Source organism: Daucus carota, chromosome 6 (assembly GCF_001625215.2).
Source record: "Daucus carota subsp. sativus chromosome 6, DH1 v3.0, whole genome shotgun sequence".
Lineage (NCBI taxonomy): Eukaryota > Viridiplantae > Streptophyta > Magnoliopsida > Apiales > Apiaceae > Daucus > Daucus carota.
The window spans coordinates 35,414,849-35,438,041 of NC_030386.2; the positions used below are offsets into that span (position 1 = coordinate 35,414,849).

The 23,193-nt window shown below is 33.7% G+C and overlaps 2 protein-coding genes across 2 annotated transcripts; one reads left to right on the forward strand and one right to left on the reverse strand.

Moving 5' to 3' along the window:
• The first annotated feature begins 9,784 nt into the window (after window positions 1-9,784).
• On the forward strand, window positions 9,785-11,915 carry LOC108226972 (uncharacterized). Its single transcript, XM_017401965.2, has one exon. The coding sequence runs from the start codon at window positions 9,943-9,945 to the stop codon at window positions 11,371-11,373; it is 1,431 nt and encodes a 476-aa protein (XP_017257454.1). The 5' UTR covers window positions 9,785-9,942; the 3' UTR covers window positions 11,374-11,915.
• A 5,482-nt stretch (window positions 11,916-17,397) lies between these two features.
• LOC108227895 (probable serine/threonine-protein kinase PBL17) lies at window positions 17,398-22,894 on the reverse strand. Its single transcript, XM_017403278.2, has 6 exons — window positions 22,471-22,894; window positions 21,112-21,380; window positions 20,064-20,199; window positions 18,864-19,000; window positions 18,518-18,641; window positions 17,398-18,037 (listed from the first exon to the last, which is right to left on the reverse strand). Exons 1-6 carry the CDS (start codon window positions 22,529-22,531, stop codon window positions 17,685-17,687), a joined length of 1,080 nt encoding a protein of 359 aa, XP_017258767.1. The 5' UTR covers window positions 22,532-22,894; the 3' UTR covers window positions 17,398-17,684.
• Between the last annotated feature and the right edge of the window lie 299 nt (window positions 22,895-23,193).

Genomic DNA, 23,193 nt, shown 5'->3' on the forward strand with positions numbered 1-23,193 from the left:
GTCAGGTCAAAACTTTTTCGCTCATAATGTATAATGTACAAGTGTGTGTACTTATTAAAGTTGCTTGAAATTTTTTTGGTAGTTTTATAGGCTTCACTGTATAAGGCAAGTAAAAGTAAAGAATTGTTTAATAAAAATCGAAAGGCAAAGTGTTTTTGGGTTCGAAGTTGGTCTCTAATACTAGAATGTTTTTGTTTACTTCATAGAACTTAATTCTCTCTATATATATATAAAATAATCTATGTTATTAATGGATATCGCAGCAATATTAATTTTATTTTAATATGCAGTTGTATATAAAAAGTTTAGAAAGTAAATTTATTAACAAATATATATACTATTTGAATGATAAGATATGTCATAATATGTTTATCAACCTTTTTTTAAATGAAAGTTTATATCAAATTTTATTCACACCTCAAATTCTCGAATTCTTTTTAATCTCACGTTGTTTGCCAAAAAATTATATTAAAAATAATAATTATTGTAATTAGGATAAATATTTCTATTTCTTATATAGTTGATAAGTAATGAGATTGATACAAACAAGTTGAGATTACGCGCTTGCTCCATTAATTGAATGTAATAATTTTTTTCTTCTTTAGATCTTTAGAATAAAGAGACCCACGTATATTTTGTATGTATTTATAAGTGTTCATTACTAGACTCTATATAAGGATATAATATGGACAGATTGTTCTCCATGGAGGGGGACTCTGTCTCTCACACACAGAGACAGAGACAGAGACACACACTCGATTTTACACACACATATACGAGTAATGTATATTATTCTTTCCATCTTCAAGCTAGTAACTAATAATTAGTCGAAAAATTTATTTTGCGATAAAAGTCTATGAAGGTTCCTTATTTTTTCTGTTAATTGCATTTTCTTCATATTACTTGATTCAACTAGCTCCACTCCTATAAACGCATGTGTCCGTATTAAAGAACAATGACATAATTCACAATCTCTGGAGAAAGGACTTCATATCATCACTCATTCATTGTCTTTTCTTTTGTTACCAATATCTATGAATGAAAAATGCTTTACTATGTGGAAAATTGGAAATTTTGTAGGATGCATAATTATCATTTTTATCGTTAATTAAAAAATCGTATTAAATTTTACCAATAGCCATTATCCTTCACAACTATAAACTAAATCATATACAACTTAACATAATTTCAGCAAATTTAGCAAATTATAAGAGATGTTGAAGAACCAACCAAAAAATGTCTAATAAATGCCAACATAACTACAGTATTCGTGATTGTCTTATGTCTACCATACATTTGTCACAATTAGTTATATAGTGCTCACTTTTCATAACTTACGAGGATAGATAAAAACAAAGAATGGGGCCAAAGTCTAATAAATTTTCACGTAAGCAGCTAACGTAGTGTGATATTAAGTGTTTTGCTTTATCTTTCATCTTTCATCCAAGACATTCATATATATCAACAAGACTTCCTCCCTTCAAACTGTCTGTCTATAGTTTAAGTTCGAGATCAAGGTTAAGGTTTGTAAATCTCTCTTTATATATCTATATGTTCGTGTTGGCATTACATGATGTTTTGTATTTGTTTATACAGTTGTACATATCAAGTACAGTAAATTTGTTTATAAAACATACATGATGCTTTACTTCATATTTGTTTTGATGAGTTTGACATGCTTGTATATTAAAAAATTAATCATGATTTCTTTTACATTTTAGTTGTGAGAAGTAATTAGACTTTACAATGTTATTCATATGCTACATAGTCATCCATCTTAATCATAATTGTCCATATTGGAACAAAAGCTACCTAGGCAATTCAGAATTATATTGAAGAATGTTTGTTACATTTTGTAGAAGGATAGATTGATGATAAAGAGATAAAATATTTTCTAGCATTTATTATTTATTGTGATTGAAATTTTACAAGTTTATTGTGACAACCCGGGTCAAATCCCGAGTCTTTTTTCGAAAATCGGGTCAAGTCTCGAATTCCGAACCCGAAAATAAGATGAAATAAACTAGCCCAAGTGCAACAACTTGGGTAATCCACAAGCCCACCACAGGCCTCCAAAAGATCATGATTTGTTGGTGCAATTGGTAATAATACTTGTGCTTATAAACTGAACTAAAGTCTCCACACGACTCGATGTGGGACTGGGGTGTTACAAACTCTTCCACTTAAATTCCTGACGTCCTCGTCAGGCCGAAACGGATAGTCCATAGGCCTAGATCGAACCTCTCTAGCCATTGTGGGATAATACCAGCTGGCTTTGTGTCCCCGCCTCCGAATCTCTATCGGATAATAACACCAGCCTTCGTGTCCCCACCTCCGGCAACTTGACGAATCAAGCTTTCGAGAGCCTGATCTGAATACCATATGTGACAACCCGGGTCAAATCCTGAGTTTTTTTCCGAAAATCGGGTCAAGTCCCGAATTCCGAATCCGACAATAAGCCGAAATAAACTGGCCCAAGTGCAACAACTTGGGTAATCCACAAGCCCACCACAGGCCCCCAAAAGATCATGATTTGTTGGTGCAATTGATAGTAGTACTTATGCTTATAAACTGAACTAAAGTCTCCACACGACTCGATGTGGGACTGGGGTGTTACATTTATTACTTTAATGTGTTTTATTTTTACTTTTTTACTAAAAGAATTATATTTGTTATATTTTAATTATCATTATATACATAACTATAGTTTATATATTGTTTTTGCAGATTTTTATCTAGTCTTAGTTAATTCGTCATCAAAATTGAAGTTGCAACAAGATAACCCGATCCTTCATTTAATTTTCGTTATTGACTAGTTCTTGGTTTTAATTTGATTTTATCAGTTCTCGGTCACAAGAAAAGGGAAAGATTGTCCTCTTGAAATAAAAAAACCGAAAAGATAGAAATGAATGAGGAAAGAGAAGACTCTATTCTAGTAAGAATGAAAAAAGACATATAACCTTGATAATTTCCCTATATGAAATTAATAACACCAAATATAACTTTAAAAGATACTTGGTGAAAAATGAAAGCTCTATTTTTATTTAAAACTAAAATATTTAAACTCACTCTACATTATGGTTGAATGCTCACTAAACTCATGTCCTAGTGTTTCTTAACAACCAGCATGTTTTCTAAAAATATAAATTATCAAGCATATCCATTTAATCATTAAAATGTACAAATTCAATATATAACGGGGAGTTGCACACCATTTTATCAAGTGTGTATATATAATTATGTTTATGACTGCAGGTTTGTCATACAGTTAAAATGGCCGAGGGTGAAACATCTCTGGAAAACCTGAGTGATAATGAAATGTATAACATACTGAAAAGACTTAGAGCCGGGAGCCTTTGCAAAATGAGCACACTATCATCAACATGGAAAGTCTTGCTAAAAGATCCTCATCTCATCAACTTGCATCGTGCATGGTCCAAACTGAATCCTCTTCTACTCATTGTTACTAATGAGCCATCTGCTCAAAATCACATTAAGAGCAACGATTCTCTTCTGTTAATATCAGTGGATCCAGCTGATGGGGCAGTAACATACCAAGTGAGGCTTGAGATTCGTAAAGACGATATTCAAGTGTTATCTTCAGGAGCAGGCTGCAGCTTATTTTGCATCCGCGGTCAGGAGGATTTCATCATTTTTAATGCAACTACCAGAGAGATAATCCAGACACTTCCGCAAGCTCATAATCCACCTCTTGGTATTGCAGCTGAATATGGATCCATTAGATCAAGACGGAATGTAAATCCGAGACCTATTCTTCCTTATGTTGTTGCAACTGGATTTGGATATATTGAGTCTAGACACGTGTACGTGCTCATTAAGTTATTCTTGAGCCACTCATGTCAGATTCTGATGTTGTCTGAAACGGGTGAGATAGATGCTCCTTGGAGAATTCTTGTTCAAAATTATCCGCGCTATTTTTCTCCAGACAGCAATGGTGTTATGGTTGGGAACAAATGTTATTGGATGAAGCGGGACATAATGCTGCAGGCAAAATTAATGCAGATATCTCCATCGAAAATGAGTATTCTGTGTTTACATGTTGAGTCGGAGACATTTCATAAAATTCGTTATCCTGATTTTGCAACCTATGATGAATTAGTAGACGATATGCAACTAGGGGACCTAAAAGACCAGCTGTGTTTTGGCTACTCACATGGGGATCCCTTGGTTATGGACATCTGGGTACTGAAAGATGAACAAAATTCGGATTGGAACATAGAGTATCGTGTAGATTTGTCTTTAATAGGTGGCATGGATGATCGTGTGGTTTCTGAGGTGAAATTTATGGGGTATTGGGAGGGAGAGCAAGGAGGAGTGTTGATGTTTCATGATCTGCGACAACAGGAGTTGGTCTATTATAGTGATGAAGAACGGAGATTCAAGACAGGAAAGCGAATCCAAGTTGGAAATCATGTTTCTGTCGTGTTTCCCTACAGCGAGAGCTTCAACAGTATAAGAAGAGCTGCAGCAAGGTAGACAATTTTTATAAGGTTTGGTTTGTGCTTGTTTTTTTCTTCTATATAAAACATCACAAAAATAGTTGTTTTCTGCACTTCTTATGACCATAAATTAGTAGTAAGAAGACTCTTGAGTTGAGATAATGCCATTTATGAGGACGACACTATTTAATTTACTTCCTGTTGAGAAATAGGCCAATTTAGCAGTTTTTTTTATTAGTTCCCTTCGATGAGCATTCATATAAGTGGAGGCAAAGGAATGACATGTTCAAGAATCTTAGTACTTGGTCTTTCAGGGAAGGAAACTTGGTTGGCCCAAGCATGGGGCCGAAATTAACTAATAATGTGACCTCTTCAGGGCCAGTGAAACTGGTGTATCTGCAAAGAATACTAAGTGACACTTGCTCAACATGTGCCAAATCATCTATTCATCAATATAAACCAAACCAAACCAAACATACCAAGTATATCCTGCTTAGAGCAGGGTTTAGGGAGGGTAAGATGTACGCAGCCATAGCCATGCCCTTATTCTCAAGGAGTAGGGAGGTTGTTTCCGTGAAGACTCCCGGCTTAGTGCAACATAAAATATCGTGTGACATGTAGGTAAATAGTACCTTGGCCCATGATTTTTTTACATGGGACTTACCTATCTTGCAAAATCCTCCGTCAATTGAATGATTTGAGCCCTTCTCTTCAGTGAAGAGTGTCATAAATCTCCCGTGCAATGGAATAAGTTGAACCATTCTTTTCCGACCAGAATATCATAACCAAAAAAACTCATATTATCTGTATCTCTATCTCTGACTGGTCCTTGCAAATATCCCTGGTATATCCACGTCAAATCTCGAAAATGCTCTTCGTAATACCTAATATGGTGATTGGTGTACGGCTCACCCTCACAAATAATGCAAAACTAGATTGAAGTTGAGAAAGGAAGGTTAAAGTGACGGAACTCGGACGGTTTCTTGCACCTTCTACATTGTATAAATTTTTTTGTTACGGAGCCAACAATGTTTCTTGCACCTGCATAACGAACTTCGATACCAAAAAAACTTTCATCTCCACAGTGATTCTTGTAAAACAAAACAGTATCACCAGCCTGGAGTTCATAAGCCTTGACATAACTCCGGCTACACTTCCAGAAGCAATAGCGAAAAGTCCACAGATTTTTTCGAGCATCATAAAAATCCACGTGAAACACACAATCTTCTATAGGTGCATTGACATCAATGCTGGGAAAGTTCTGAATCGCAAACCTTTTTGGGATGATAAACCTGCTTAGCCTACCAACATCACTCTTGGTAAGTACTTTTTTGAATAGAAATTCTCGAGCATGATACTCTCCATCATGAATCGCAATGACAACGTCTTTTTCCAATCTTTGCCGCTTGTGTGGAGGGGATAGCCAAGCATTACAGTTGAGACTTGTATCGCAGAACATCATGGTGATCTGTTTCTGAAGTATGATGCAAAGAGAATCTGATCTCATGTCCTTAGAAGTAATTGTGTCTACTGTGACCTATTGATCATCAATATATATAAGTCTATATTTCCAGTACTTGCTTTACAATTCTAGGCACTGACCACCTTTTCTTGTTGTATAGATGAAGCCGGAGATCCAGATGCAGGTAAAAACTGAAGAACTTTGAAATGATATGGCCTTGTTTGTTTGTTTAATATCTCATGGCCTTGTTAATTTGTTTAACATCTTACATCTATATGTTGTACTCTAATTAGTTGTGCAAGTATGAGTTTATTGTGAAGTAACTTAATTATAGTCCAGCCATAGTTACCTCTTACCTCTATATACTAGCCAGAGTTATATTCTATATTTACCTCTTATGACCATATTTGGACACTATCTGATGTAGATCCAAATTCGTACGAGGGGCCCCTAGAATTTTGCTTAATTACATTTAAGTTTTAAAACCGTGTCAGCCGTAAAAATGCCCTTTAAAATTTGACAAATCTAACTAAGACCTGGAGTTAGGCAATTGTTACTTCTGATAAGTAAGATTATTTATTTATAACATATAGCTTGTGATTTCTTGCTTTATATATAAAAGTTTCTATTCACAACAATTGTAATTGTATGATGCAAAGAGAATTCGATCTCATGTCCTTAGAAGTAATTGTGTCTACTGTGACCTATTCATCAATATATATAAGTCTATATTTCCATTACTTGCTTTACAATTCTAGGCACTGACCACCTTTTCTTGTTGTATAGATGAAGCCGGAGATCCAGTCATCCAGATGCAGGTAAAAAGTGAAGAACTTTGAAATGATATGGCCTTGTTTATTTGTTTAATATCTAATGACCTTGTTAATTTGTTTAATATCTTATACCTATATGTTGTACTCCAATTAGTAGTGCAAGTATGAGTTTAATGTGAAGTAACTTAATTTGGCAAATCTAACTAAGACCTGGAGTAGGCAATTGTTACTTCTGATAAGTAAGATTATTTATTTATAACATATACCTTGTGATTTCTTGCTTTATATATAAAAGTTTCTATTCACAACAGTTGTAAAGGTTTGCTGCAGATAAATTCACCATTTCATCGATCTTTCCTGGAGGCGCTTGAAGATTCTGTTTTAAAGGCATCAGAGAGTCAGCTTCATGAAGGTTAGATGACAAGGATTTATCTCAGTAACAAGGATGATTCAATAGATGAATGTCAATAATTGTAGCCAGCTTTCCGTTTAGATAGGCCGTCTGTTCAACTACCTTTAGCTCAGAAGCAGGTCTGTATGAACTAATTGCAGTTTCTTAAAATTAAATAAATTATCATGTACTTTCTTAATCATCCTAGCAAAACAAAAGGGTGAAGTTTAATGGATTTGATAAATGTTTTGTTCTTTTTCTTTTATACATCGTATAATAATATAAGACTGCAAACTCTTAAAAACAAGAAATGAAAGCGTGCTCTTAAATTAATTTTCAAGTTTTCACTAGAAATTTATGAAAAAAAGCTGTGCCCTTTACATTTTTAAGTTTTTACTGTAAGGTTATTGGAGCAATTTGTTTTGCAAGTTTCTCTTATATTTCAAGTGAAAAATTTATTTGGGTAGTGTTGCATTTGTTCTCAAAGATTCTGTTTTTTTTTTTTTTTTGAAGAACAAAGATTCTGTTTTTAATTTTATGCACTTTTTCGTGGTGTAAGTTAAACATGTAAATCAAATCAAAACTTTATAAAATCATGAATATATATGTTTTACATTATTGTTTCACTTCCACAAAAAATTTCAGCAATGATTCAGGATTTCATATTCATAATATAAGTAACGTTATTGTTTACCTTTTTAAAAGAAAATAACTTACCATGAATATTAAAATCTTACATAAATTTTTTTATGGAGTAATCATATTGACAGATATTTTTATGCATACAAAAACAATCATTATCAATTAGATTATAGTCAATCAAAATCTATTTTCTATCTAAAAAATGTTGTACTTGTAGTGTGTAAAACTCCGAAAAATTAAACTGGAATGAAGAGTATATTTCATTTTTTATTTCATTAGAAGGTCAAATGTGTATTTATCTTATTCAATTTTCGCGCCAATAACAAACTTTCATCTCCACAGTGATTCTTGTTAAACAAAACAGTATCACCAGCCTGGAGTTCATAAGTCTTGACAAATTTATTCCAACTGCTTGTGAAGACGTAACTCCGGCTACACTTCCAGAAGCAATAGCGAAAAGTCCACAGATTTTTTTCGAGCATCATAAAAATCAACATGAAACACACAATCTTCTATAGGTGCATTGACATCAATGCTGAGAAAGTTCTGAATCCCAAACCTTTTTGGGATGATAAACCTGCTTAGCCTACCAACATCACTCTTGGCAAGTACTTTTTTGAATAGAAATTCTCGAGCATGATACTCTCCATCATGAATCGCAATGACAACGTCTTTTTCCAATCTTTGCCCCTTGTGTGGAGGGGATAGCCAAGCATTACAGTTGAGACTTGTATCACAAAACATCATGGTGATCTGTTTCTGAAGTATGATGCAAAGAGAATCCGATCTCATTTTCTTAGAATTAATTGTGTGTAGTGTGACCTATTCTTAATCTCATCCCTAGAATTTTGCTTAATTACATTTAAGTTTTAAAATGTGCCAGCTGTAGAAATGCCCTTTAAAATTTTGCAAATCTAACTAAGACCTGGAGTAGGCAATTGTCACTTCTGATAAGTAAGATTATTTATTTATAACATAGAGCTTGTGATTTCTTGCTTTATATATAAAAGTTTCTATTCACAACAATTGGAATGGTTTGCTGCAGATAAATTCCCCATTACATCTTTCTCGGAAGCGCTTGAAGATTCTGTTTATCAAAGAGTCAGCTTCATGAAGGCTAGATGACAAGGATTTATCTCAAACCTTTAACAAGGATGATTCAATACATGAATGCCAATAATTGTAGCCAACTTTTCGTTCAGATAAGCCGTCTGTTCAAACTACTTTTATAGCTCAGAAGCAAGTGTGTATGAACTACCTTTATAGCTCAGAAGCAAGTGTGTATGAACTAATTGAAGTTTCTTAAAAAAAAAAAGATATTATGTACTTTCTTGATCATCCTAGCAAAACAAAAGGGTGAAGTTGAATAGATTTGATAAATGCTTTGTTCTTTTTCTTTTATACATCGTATTCAAATAATAAGAGACAACTACCGTCTACAAACTCTTAAAAATAAGAAATGAAGGCGTGCTCTTAAATTTTCAAGTTTTCACTAGAAATTTATTAAAAAAAGCTGTGCCCTTAACATTTTTAAGTTTTTACCGTAAGGCTACTGGAGCAATTTGTTTTCCAAGTTTCTTATATTTCAAGTGAAAAGTTTATTTGGGTAGTGTTGGATTTGTTCTCGAAGATTCCGTTTTTAATTTTATGCACTTTTTCGTGGTGTAAATTTAACATGTAAATTAAATCAAAATTTTATAAAATCATGAATATATAGATTTTATATTATTGTTTCACTTCCACAAAAAATATCAGCAACGATGCAGGATTTGATATTCATAACATGAGTAACGTTAAATAGTTAAAATATACCTTTTTATAAAAAAAATAACTTACCATGAATATTAAAATCTTACATAAATTTTTTTGATGGAGGAATTGTATTGATAGATATTTTTATGCATATAAAAACCATTATTATTAATTAGATTATGGTCAATCAAAATCTATTATCTATCTAAAAAATGCTGTATTTGTAGTGTGTAAGAGTAAAACTCCGAAAAATTAAACTAAAATCAAAAGTATATTTAAATTTTTATTTCATTAGAAGGTCAAATGTGTATTTATCTATTCAATTTTCGCGCCAATAACAAATTCGTTTCTATCATCCACTTTCCCCCTTCAGATTTCTCTCTCTACACTTGTATCATTGTAATTTGTCCGTACCTGTACGTATATATCATCATCAACGGCAGCAGCATTATTATCATTACAATGCTGGAGATCACCGCACTGAAACGCATCCTCGCGAGCAACAATCTGGTACGCCTCTTCTCCTTCATAGTCCTCATCTTCTTCGCTAAGTTCGCTTTCATCCTCACCGTTAATTCCGGCGATTACGGCATTTACTCCGGCGATTACGTCACCTCCGCCGCCGAGAGAGCTCGAATTCTGGATTTTTACACCTCGGTGTTCGAAAATTTGATCGCCGAGCGGTTTATCGACTCGCACTCGAAATCTCTCTGTCTCGAGCCTGGCAGTAGAGAAGAGATCATCGCTTTGCGAGATGTCGGAGTTGAAAACGCGATCGGTGTGTCGAGAAAGCGATCGCTACCGTTGATTTTGCAAGGTACGGCTCTTCGCCAGCCGTTCGATGATGATAGTTTTGATTTTGTGTTTTCCGGTGTTTTCGTTCTCGAAAGATCGAATGAACCGGTTAGATTTGCGTTAGAAGTGTCGAGAACGCTTAAACCTGGAGGCTTTTTCGTTGTTCATACGAAGGCAATTGATTCGTATAGTTTGAATTCGTTGCTCGAGTTGTTTAATTGGTGTATTTTAATTGATTCGAGAGAGATTAACGGTTTAGGTTTTTCGAGGATTCGAGAAGTTATTTTGATGAAAGAGAGCGAAACTTTAGGTCATGGTGAAAATGATGACAAGGAGGGCGAATGCTATGTTCAGCATTATAAACGAGAGTTAATTCAAAATTTAGAGCCGTTGATTAGTGAAGAGCCGTTAAAACCTGGGGTTACGTTGAAAAAGAATGTTAGAAATATTAGGTACGTGTCATCGATGGTTGATATCAGTTTTAAAAATCGGTATGTGTATGTTGATGTTGGAGCGAGGAGCTATGGTTCGAGTATTGGAGGTTGGTTTAAGAAATTTTATCCGAAACAGGAAAAATCTTTTGACATATATGCAATTGAGGCGGATAAGGCTTTCTATAAGGAGTATAAGTGGAAGAAAAGAGTTACTCTTTTGCCTTATGCTGCTTGGGTGAGGAACGAGTCGTTGTTTTTTGAAATTAATCGCAAGGCGGTTAGGAAAAGTAAGGAGAAAGGTATAGGGCTGGGGAAGGATCAAGCAGTGCAATCTACTTGGAATTTTCTAAGCAACTTGGATAGAATAAAGGGGTTTGATTTTGCAAATTGGTTGAAGAAGACGGTGTCGAAAAGGGACTTTGTTGTGGTGAAAATGGATGTGGAGGGGGCTGAGTTTCATTTGATTCCAAAGTTGGTTGAAACCGGAGCAATTTGTTTGATTGATGAGATGTTTCTTGCATGTCATTACAATAGATGGAAGAGATGTTGTCCGGGTCTGAGGAGTTCCCAGTACCGAAACACATATGCTCAATGCTTCAACTTGTACTCGTCCTTGAGAGAGAAGGGGATTCCTGTGCATCAGTGGGTGAGTGGTAATAAGTAACCAACAATTTTATCAAATGTACATATGTCAGTATCTTTCATATGTTGAGCTTGCCTGCTGTAACGATGCATACATTAAAGAAATGTTTCAGTTCTAGTGTTTGTTTTCGTTGGCTCCTTGGTTAGCTATCATATACTAGAGTGATGTTTGTTGAGCAGCCTTAGAGGTGCTCTTACTCTTAGATCTGATAATCGATTAGCTATTTCGAGCCATCAAGTTCCAAATATAAAATCAGACATGATAAAGCTCATACTCCCTCCTTCCCATATTAATAGTCCACTTTGTCAAGAAAAAATTTCCCATATTATTTGTCCATCTTCTTTGTCCAATACAAATTATAACAAGTTTCAATGTTAACATTACTAGTTCACACAATTTTCATTATTTACAATGCAAACTATATTGACTTTTAAACAAAATGAATGAAAACTTAGTAGTATATTTGTATAACCAATGCATGGCAATGATAACAACATATCACATTTAATACTTCTTAATTTGTGTGATTTGTGCAAAGTGGACAATTAAAATGGGAAGGAGGGAGTATAGAACTAAATTGGATCGATATTTATATTTTTTGGAAACTGGACTTTGGTTTAGACTTTTATCCAAAATTGTTGAATTCAATACTTTTAATTGTTTTGGAGTCAGATTGGACTTTCATCAAATAAATTTTTTGGAAGGTGTAAAAATGGAAATGGAAATCACATTAACATCAGCTGGTCCCTTTGTCACCCAAGACTTGATTTCTATTCTACTTGGTAAAAGAAAATTCTACTCGGTCAAAAGGAAAAGCCTCTGAGAAATGATTCAGAATTTGCTGTAGTCAAAAATGGGCTTGAAGTTTGCTTAAACCATGAAAACAACAATACAATATTGAACACACTGCATACATATAAATTATAATACTTGGATCTTGGAGAAGGTTGGATGGATCTCTTTAACTTTACTTAATCTTACATGTGAACAGCTTACATATTTCAGATTATTATTTAATAAAAAAATTACAGTTGTAACGAAACAGTAAAAATTAAAAACATTCAATGTGAGAATTCTACGTAGCAACACCTAACTTTAAATCTTAGGACTAAGCACATCCAATAATTCATTAAATAACAGGGTACACATAAACGGGTTTCACGAATGTAGAACTAGAATCTTGGGTCGAGTTGATCACTATCCATAGAAATGATACATGTCCTGCAAGCACAATATTGTTAAGGGCAGCGGTCCACGGTCATTAATGACTGTGGAGCAGTTAGGTAACAAATAATTTTTCAAAAACTCAAAATCTGTGAGTTTTTTAAACAGTTTCTGGCATATGACTGACAGAGATCCGGACTCTATTGTTAATATATTATTATATAAAAAATAGTTCTCCGATCTTGGAAAAAAGTTAGATAACATAATTTTCAAGTTTTTTTGTAAAAGGGATTTTTATATAATTTATTCTTTTTAGAATTTTAGTATATTACTCTCTTCATCTCTTGAGTCTTGTGTGTCCATGTGCGATGGATTTTTATTATTATTTTAATTAATATTTAAAAATTTATGAAAGATAATATATTTCTAAATACCTTTTCATTTATCATTTTTTTAGCTTGCAATTTGACCTCCATGGGCACCAGAAAAGATGTGAACCGTTAAAAAGTATTATCAAGACAAGCACTTTTAATTATACTAGTAGTGTTTTATTTTTCAAAAGTCCTTGTTTGGGTTGTTTCTTTTCGAAACTGAAAGATTTTATCATCTAAATTTTCAGCGTCATCGGTATATGTTTTTCCAGTTAGAAGATATGATTTCTTCAATAAATTAAATTAGTAGGATGTATTCAACTGAGATTTAATAAATTTTATATAATATATGAAATTTGATAGATTGTAAATGATTTTGATTTTATGCAAAATTTTATTAAATGTCACAAAATTGATGACTGATTTAAGTATGATGTTGCAAAAATTTCATGGAATTTGGTGAAATTCCAAATATATATATGAAATTCAAAAAAATCTATCAAAATTTGAATATAATTTGATTTTAAGCAATAATATCCGTGAATTTCAAATTATAATTTAAAATCCTGATTGAATACTCCAATATTTGATAATTTTTAATATCAGACTTAAATATCCTCGAATTTTTTTGATGAATTTTTTTTTTAAAATTTAATTGAATACACCTCGTAAAACTCTTCGGTTTAAATCAAATATTTTAAGTTTTTTGATACAACTCATACGTGAAAGTAATTGTGAAAAAGAAAATATGATAATTTAATATTATGAGCTAATCTCCAATGACGTTGGTTAAATATATCAATTTAATACGATAATAAATGATGACTAATCTTTCAACAGATTTCCGACAGACTTGTACAAGTTCGATAAATTTAGTCATCAATAGGAGGTTAGCTATATATTCCCCCTCACAATGAATTGTATATAGTTTCTTTTTTGGTACGTCCCAACTCCCACCAATTGTATATATTCCAAAAGTTGTAAACTTTTATAATATAAAACATCATTACACCAACTACATTCTTCCCCTATCTCCATTTTATAACAATATAAACACTATTATACCCACCTTTCATCCACTTTACTCATTTTTTACTCATTTTTTACATAATATTTTGGTTTCAGTGTCCCAACCATTTGTATACAAATAGCTGGGACGGAAGGAGTATAATTTATAGAAAAGGGCTTGGTATGGTTGGAGTATAATTTTTGAAGACCTTAGTTATAATTTCTATTTGGGTAAGAAAGTTTTTAGCCGGAGGGTTTCTGGTTGGAGATGATCTCGTAGCTTTAAATGTAGTAGCATATTAATTTGCAGATTAGAGTATACCTAAATTTTCAAAATCTCCGAACAATCTATTAGATTGTTGGTGCTCATCCTTCATTAAATGAGATATCATATCTGTGAGATGTTAAAGATCCAATCCTCATATCTGACTAGATAGGATACTGTTGAAAATTGGGTTCGTAACTTAACTCCTATGGTCAAACTGCTCTATAAAATGCATCTCCCTGGAAAATGTATTCCTCAGTACTATCAATCCGCTTCTCTTAGTTTCCTGAGACTTGCAATACCCTCCTCTCTCTTTCTTTCTCTCTAAGCCTTACTGTTAAAATGGCTGATCAAGATGATGAAGCTTCTCTGGATTGGCTGAGTCACGTGGATAACGCCAATGAAATACTCAAAAGGCTTACTGTAAAGAACCTTTGCCTTATGAGTGCAGTATCAGGGACATGGAAGAACCTGATTTCTGACGCTGATTTTAAAGCCCTTCATCTTGAATGGTCCAAGAAGAACCCTCTTATGCTCATTGTTACTCCGCCACTGCTTCTTCATCAGAATTACCTTTCTAGTGACGATGATGAATACGGACTAGCTGATCAGTTTTATGAAGATGGGGGCCTGGTGGACGAGGACGATCCTCAATATCCTCTTGTGTTCACATCACTTGATCCCGCGAATGGGGAGGTGATCTACCGAGTGACTATTAATACTTCTGAAGAATTTGAAGTGTTATCTTCCGGGAGAGGCTGCCTGTTCTGCATTCACAGTGCACTGAGGTACGTCATTTTTAATGCAACTACTAAACAGGTTCAGGAGCTTCCAGAAGCTGATCCGCCGCATGCTACTGCAGTGGGATTTGGCTATATTGAAGCCCGGAATGCTTATGTGATCGTTAATTTATGTTATCGTTCATGTCAACTTCTGATGCTGTCAGAGACCGGGGAGATTTTGGCTCCCTGGAGAACCCTTACAGGAGAGGCACCGTTGTACATGTGTGGGACCGCCTGTACATTTGTTAGAAATACTTGTTACTGGATGGATGACTCAAATTTTAATTCTCCTTTGGGAAATTATATCTTGGGTTTGGATATTGATTCGGAAATGTTCTGTAGAATAGCTTACCCAGCCCCGGAATCCTATAAAAATGGTCATGACATGCATATAGGGGAGTTGAATGACCAGTTGTTTTTAACTGACACATCTTCCAGTACATTTAAAATGGACATCTGGGTGCGTGAAAATGCCCAATGGGAGATCAAGTATCAGATAGACTTGTCGCCGTTGATGGTGGGATTTGATGGTGGATTAGTCCCCCTGCTGAAGTTAATTGGATATGTGGAGGGAGATGAAGACCAAGAACAAGTTCTGATCTTTCAAGATTCTGAATTATATGATGAGGTGTTTTATTATAATGTTAAAGCAAGGGGATTCAAGGTAGGAAAACCGTTGCAAGTTGAGAATAATCCTGGTAACATGATGTTTCCATACAGTGAGAGGTTCGACAGCATAAGAAGGCCTGAAGCTATTTAGGTAGACAGATTCTACTGGATGATCAGCTTGTTTTGCTTTCTAATTAATTAAGTGGGTCTTTTGTTATAGTTTACAGTGTTTTAAATTGATGTGGCTTTTGTATGATGAATGTGAATATGTGATCGGTGTTAGTAAGATCAAATCTTGGTCTTCTTATTTTGTCAGTGTTGACTTGACTTGTATATAATATACATGTGTATATATAACTATATATTAATAATTAATACTCCTTCTGTTTTAAATTAAACGTCCACTTTTAAAAAATTATACAGTTTTGGAAAAATGAAAATTTATAAATTAAGTGTATTAAATGATTATAATACTATGTGAAATGAGTTTGATTTTGGAAATATAAATAAGAAGTAGAATTGACTTTGAAAATATAATTTTACATTGAAAATTGAAGTGGATAACTAAATTCGAAAGGCAAAAAAAAAAATCTTCAAAGTGGACAATGGACATGTATAATTAAAATATGTTATATTAGTTTGTAATAATTTTAATTATACAAATATATGATTAGAATTCTAAAATTATATTATATAAATCATGCCAACCTTATATTATGGAAGTTGAAGCAGGTGAATCAATTCATCATTTTAGTAAAATATTTGTCCATCTATTATAATATACTCCCTCCATCCCAAATTAGATAAGACTATCTAAATGGAGGGAGTAATATTATACGTAATAACCTAAACTTCTATCTTATATCATGTTTTGCTCTAACAAGCCCGTTACTTAAATACTTAAAATGGCTATGGTCGTAGCTAAGCAAAAGATCCTACAGATGGTTTATATATCATTCAAATATACCACACTGCCAATATTTTGTATAATAATTATAGCATAATTAGGTATGGGTTTTATATCAAACTGGCCACCCATTTCGTCAAAAAATCTCACTTGACCCACCCAAAAAATTTCGGACTCATTTAAGCCACTATAAACCAAATATATATCATTTTACCCACTTCATTATTCATACTTTTTTACTTAATTATTTATAAAAAATTAACCGTTTATTTTTTTACAACAAAACCACTTCGAGTACTTTCATAATAATCTCTGATATTTATTAAAATAATTTGGGAATTTTTAAAGCAACATAGCCATGTAGTTAAAAAAATATATAGTTATAGATATAGTTATATGATCATCCTAGCTATGTTACTTTAAGAATCCCCAAATTATTTTGATAAATACTAGGAACTGTTATCAAAGTACTCGAAGTGGTTTTGTAGTAAAAGAACGAACGGTTGATTTTTTATAAATGTTTAATTAAAGAGCTATGAATAGTGATGATATATATTTTTTTTATAGTAGCTTACATGAATCTGAAATTTTTTAGGGGGTTAGGTGAGATTTTTTTGATAAAATGGGTGGGCAATTTGCAGTTTGATATAAAACCCAATTAGGTATTAGAAGGTACTAGCGGGCCTCTTCAAATTTCAGTTTATAAACTCATTTTCTAATCTGCTGAAAGATATGGTTTTAAATTCAAAATCCACTGCATGCGGTAGTGTTATATATTGGGAATATATAATATCTGTTAAAGCTAAAATCACAATGCATATCACAGTATAATGTACCATACATATACTCGGAAGATATTGCTGCATCACTGCCAGCTTCTAATGAAATCTGCTTCAAATGAGTGAGTATGTGGGATTGTGTTCTGAAGCACCAAAATTTTAATTAAAAATTTTTTAATTAGAAAATTTATATATATGATTGATTGTAATATGTAAGTTCTTGTTACACAAAGCTTAATAAACTCAACTGCGTCTGCAAGTGCTCAAATTCTTTATGAACTTACACTTTAGGCTTACATGAAATTTGATGCACAGGTTTAAATTCTTGATGACGGTTATAGAGATCATCCTCCTTTGGAGGTTCGCTCTTGCTTGTTGGAGCTTCTGCATCTTTTACCCTCTCATTCACATTTGGAATGTTTGTGTGTAGGATTGTGTGCAGCACTCTTAAAGGGTTGCACTATTTCCACTCTGAATCGGTACATCTCGTCTATGGGGTATCTGAAGAGATTCGAGTATATCCACAACCTGGCTCATGACGGGCCTCCCCTTTGGATTTTGGCTAAGGCATTGGTATGCCAGATTTGCCACCTTTATGGCAGTTCTATTCGAGTATTGCCCTTCCAATCTCGGATCCAATATCCTGAAAAGCTTCTTCTGATGGTTCAAGAGAGGCCGGGCCCACTCAACCAGGTTATGCTCTCGGCTAGGTCGGCTCTTGTCCATTGCTTTCCTTCCTATCAACATTTCAAGTAGCACCACTCCAAAACCATATATATCACTTCTGGCTGTCAAATGACCTGTGAGCAATATATAATGGGGATTATCTATAACATACACAGATAGGGAAGACAAGTCCACCAAAGAATTGTAAAAATTTATGTTATAATCCTAATAGGAATTTGTAGCCCTGTGTTATATCCACTCCACCGCCAAGAGAAAAAAAAAGGGGAAGAAAAAAAGATCATTACCATAACAGATATAGTAACAATAATTATATTACTCCACTATAACAACGGTACCAGACTACCAGTTCAGGTGTACCTTTTAGTCCTCTTTGCAATAATAAAAATATGTCAAATGGTTAGCTAACAGTTTTATAGCAGTTAAAGGTAGAACAAGGAGCTATGCAAGTGCTTCTGCTTATCTTTGACATAATTTGCCACACTTAGTGGTAAAACAATCAGTATTACATTAATCAGCAAGCCAGATAAAAGAATCAATTTTTATGAATCATGTAATATACTTTAATCATTGCCACTTGCTTACTAAATATTTACCTGTCATCACATATTCAGGAGCTGCATAACCATAAGTGCCCATAACTCGTGTTGATACATGAGTTTGATCTCCCATAGGTCCATCCTTTGCAAGTCCGAAGTCAGAAAGTTTTGCATTGAAATGCTACATATTTATATTTTATTTTATTGTTAGCAAATTTGATAAATACTTCAAAGCTCGTTTTCATTAATAGATGATTTGGCGATTATTGGGTAATTTAAAATATTATAATTTATTTATATAGGTAAAATAGCATATTAAACAACACAATGATTGGGTGACCAACACGAGCCAGTGAGACCTTCGACAAAAATAGCAATAAAATTAAATCGACTATAAACTAACCGCATCCAGCAATATGTTCGATGTCTTAAAATCCCGGTAGATAATAGATCTTTCTGCACAGTGAAGAAAAGCGAGCCCTTTTGCAGCGTCCAAAGCAATTTTTAACCGTCTTGCCCAAGTCATAGTAGAATTCACTCCTGTCAAATACACAATCCAGATAGCTTTACACCACATGCCAATACCAGAAATGATATTGCAAACTAAGTCGAGCATCAGGAAAACATATACTACCTTGAACCGAAGACTATTCACATTCTCATGTTAATCTATACTCAATAATACTATATTTCAATATCACCTATAATAAATCTATGATATTAGAAAGGAGTAGAAGAATTTTGGTTCTTTAACAGTCAAAAATATTATAGTATGATTTTTCGAAAACAATTTATTTGAGATCTTTATCTTGCCTAGACACTACTATACTTCTAAGGTAGTAGTACAAAAATTAACATTTAAACGCAAATGCCCATCAAAATCAGAATAATATACCAGATGTTTCTGAAAAACTAAGAGAGCGGTTTAGACCCAAGGGAATAAAGAATATGGTAGTATGTCATGATTATTAATTGAGATGGGAGTTTTAAGTATCAACCCTGTTCTAAGAGCATCTCCGATGGAGCTCCAAAATCATTCTTTGGAGAGAGAGGAGGCTCTTGAATTTTAAAAGAGCCACTAGGAGCCCATTGGAGCACTATTTTTTCACATGCTCTTTAAATTTAAGTTAAGAGCTTGTTTGAATAGCCATCGGAGATGCTCTAACATGAAACAGGCAAATGATCAAATAGAAATCAAAATTGAAATAGAAACCAGAAACTAATCTCAGTACATAATTAGAATACATCCTCCCATACATAATCCCACACGATCCCCTCCGTTTTTAATTTGATTTTTCACGTCAATAGGTGAGGTTTTTTTTTTAATCCAGCCTCACTCTATTTTTCACCATCTCCCAACGATCAATTTGCATACCATATGTGCTATATTTCAATGCGATTTAGAATATTTTTTTTATTTTAGTTTGTAATTTTTATTTTAAGGAGGTTTCTAAAGTATGTCTAATGTCTAGATATGCGACTCTGAATATAAGTAAATATATCCATGATAAGTGAAAGCATACTGATCCAACAGAGATAAGAAATTTATATATCCCCCCCAACAAAACAAAAAAGAAAAAACTTCGATTAGCATATATCATACTTTGGAAAAGGTGATTTTCCAGGCTCCCATATGCCATATATTCATAGACCAGAAGCCTGTGATCATCATCACAGCAGTAACCTATGAGCTTCACAAGATTAGGGTGTTCGAGCTGTCCCAAATAGTTGACTTCAGCCTACAAAAGTAGAAAACCAGTGTTTAATAACTAAATGAAAATGTCTAAATTGAAGGGGATACAGTTGTAGCATAAAAACCCCAAAATAATTACAAAATCCAAAAGAACTCATTCAACCAAGCCGTAAGAACATTATAGCATGTAGAATTCCAAATGTCATTTGCTAGAAGGATATGTACAGTTTCTGATGGCATTAAAACTTGAATGGTGATTCTTATTTAACATATAAGGAGGTGCTCGGACCAAGGCTATTGTACCATTTTGTTGGTGATTGAGTTCTTATACATTGTTATTTCTCTAAATTAGCAATGAGGGCAAATCTTGCTTATTGAGGCTCTTCTTTCAAGATGCTATGGCAAAGTGAGACAGAGCCAAGTGTTGTTGTACAATACTTGATAGACATTAAGTCTCTAATAATATTTCATCAAATAACTGTATATTCAGTGTGTGTGGCCTCTTACAAGTTGCTCAAGATAAACCCACTACACTGCTAATTAATTGGTTCAGTACATCAACTTCATACTACTTCCTTTTCCCCTTCGCTATAAGTAAGGTCTCTAGTGCAGTTATCTTTATTCTTTAGCCTTATTATATACACTTCTTCATAATATTGTAAAAATAATTACAGTATAATATAATTTTTTTTAAGAGGAAAGAAATGAAGTATAGACGCGCAATATGAACCCTGTAAATGTCCTTCAGACAATATTAGGTGTTATTCAGAAGTAAAGGTACATAATGATGCCGTCAGTAAGATAGATTATCCTTCTTGAATATTGGCATCCAGCTAGTGATTAGCTATATTTTGAAAGTGTTATGGGATTAATCTTGCCTTTTACAGAGAAGCGAATGTTAAATAGTGACGATATTAGCAACATAATAAGCTGAATATGCTGATAAAAAAAAAATTACCAGCCATTCTCTGTCGCCTTGGATTCCTTCTGGATCAAGCTCCTTGATGGCGACTTCAGTTTTCATGTAACCAGGCCTAACATTCTCATCTATAACTCCTTTGTACACAATTCCAAATCCGCCCTCCCCAAGAACTTGATCAGAGCGAAACCGCTTAGTGGCCAGCCTCATCTCTTCATATGTAAAGATATCAAGATTACTATTCCCCGGATTCTGGCGAAGATCCCTGACATTATTGGGTATCACCACAATAACACGATCAGCTCCAACTGTAAATAATAATGAAGGTTTTGGTGAGCTCAATTACTATCCAACCTGTACCATTGACATTGCGCTCATTTTATAAAATAAAAGGTACAGAAACAATCCTCCTAATGGGACCCGTCAAACGCAGTTCTAAGCCTTTATTTTTCAACAAGTTCCATTACCGGACCTCACACCAGTTCAATGAGTTGTACTACATTTAATTCAGTTCAATAAACTCAAAACAAAATTTTCTAAATTAAGCAAATTAAATGTGATACTCTTTAAATTGAGTTGTATATAGCACATGCATTTAACCTTTTGTTAACTCTACTTTATTTATATAATAAATCGAGCTACGGTATCTAAGTTGGCAGCATCCCAGTTATTTCATTTTTTTTTAAGCACAGTTATTAAAGAGGGCCCAGTTCCTTGCAATGTCTCTAACTCATCAGGGGGAAGGAGATAGGGTGGCTATCCTTGATTACTAATAACTTTTAATTCATCTTCATCTTTTCTTTTTTACTAAATCACTAATATCATCATCTTCTCCTTTCTTGCTATATACTTAATTCATCTTTAATTACTTTATCAATTATGTTAATGTAATCATTCTTTTTATTAATGATGTACTCTAGTTCTCTAAATGAACATATTATTTGTGGATTTAGGTCAACAAAACATACCGACTCCATAACTACAATATCATCTCCACTACTTGCAGCTACAATGACACCTGGTTCCAGCTAAAGCAAAGCAAAGCAAGATTTTACGAATTACGAGTGATATCACATTAGGTCCAAATAACAAATGATCAAATGAAAAGAAACAAAAACAAACCTGCCCCTTGTATCCCAATTCCCAACCCTAGAGCTAAAGGATTGCCCGCAAACTTTAATAGAAAGTCTGTTTCCATTAAGACCCCCGGATAAACTAAAAGAAACTAATAACCGCATTCATAAACTGCAATACTTAATCACTACAAGTCTCAAAATCAACATATAATCTATAATTCAAACTAGTCTCCCACTAAATCATTATAGTGCCACAACCCAATCTAGAAGCACTAGCAAAATAAGTAACAAAATAATATTAAAAAAACACTTCAGAACTGACCATACTGCTGCTGCTGCCCTTGACATTGCCCATCTACTTCAACACTGCGACAATTCCCCATGAATCTCAAAACTTAAACACAATCTTTCTTTCACAATCCGAGATTGCCTTGGCCAGCAAAACATACATATAATTATTCACCAAAATCAAGTATCTTGAACTTGGGTAGTGATGAACACCACAGAACACACTGCTTTGGTCAGAACAAACAATAAATCCACCTGGGTGTCCAAGATTTTCTTGTGGGTTGGCCCAAAATCAAAACTTTATTCAGCACAAATACAATCTGGGTTACGTTCAACGTGAAATGTAAAAGAATGTTGTGAAGGGGGAGAGGAAGGCTGGCGGTGTTTATAGGGAAAAGTCGCTATATATAGATGTTAAGAATCTTCATCTTGGATACTGTATCAGCGGTAAGAAGAGCATTTTTAGAGGGCTGGGGCCTGGGTAATATCCAAAACATTTTTAGTGCCTTTTTAAATCACTTTTTTCTCTCTCCTCTCTTTTTTTTTATAATGAAGCTCAATGAATAAAATATAAAATAGAGAAAAAATGTAGAACTTAATTTTGGTCCTAAATTACTAACAACCACATTTTTTATATTATATTTAGAGCCAATAAAAGGGCTCTTGGAAATGCTCTTAAAATTGATTGAGTAAGATATTGGGATATTTGATTATATTGACTGTTTATAATCGTTAAATAATTTATTACTAATATTCA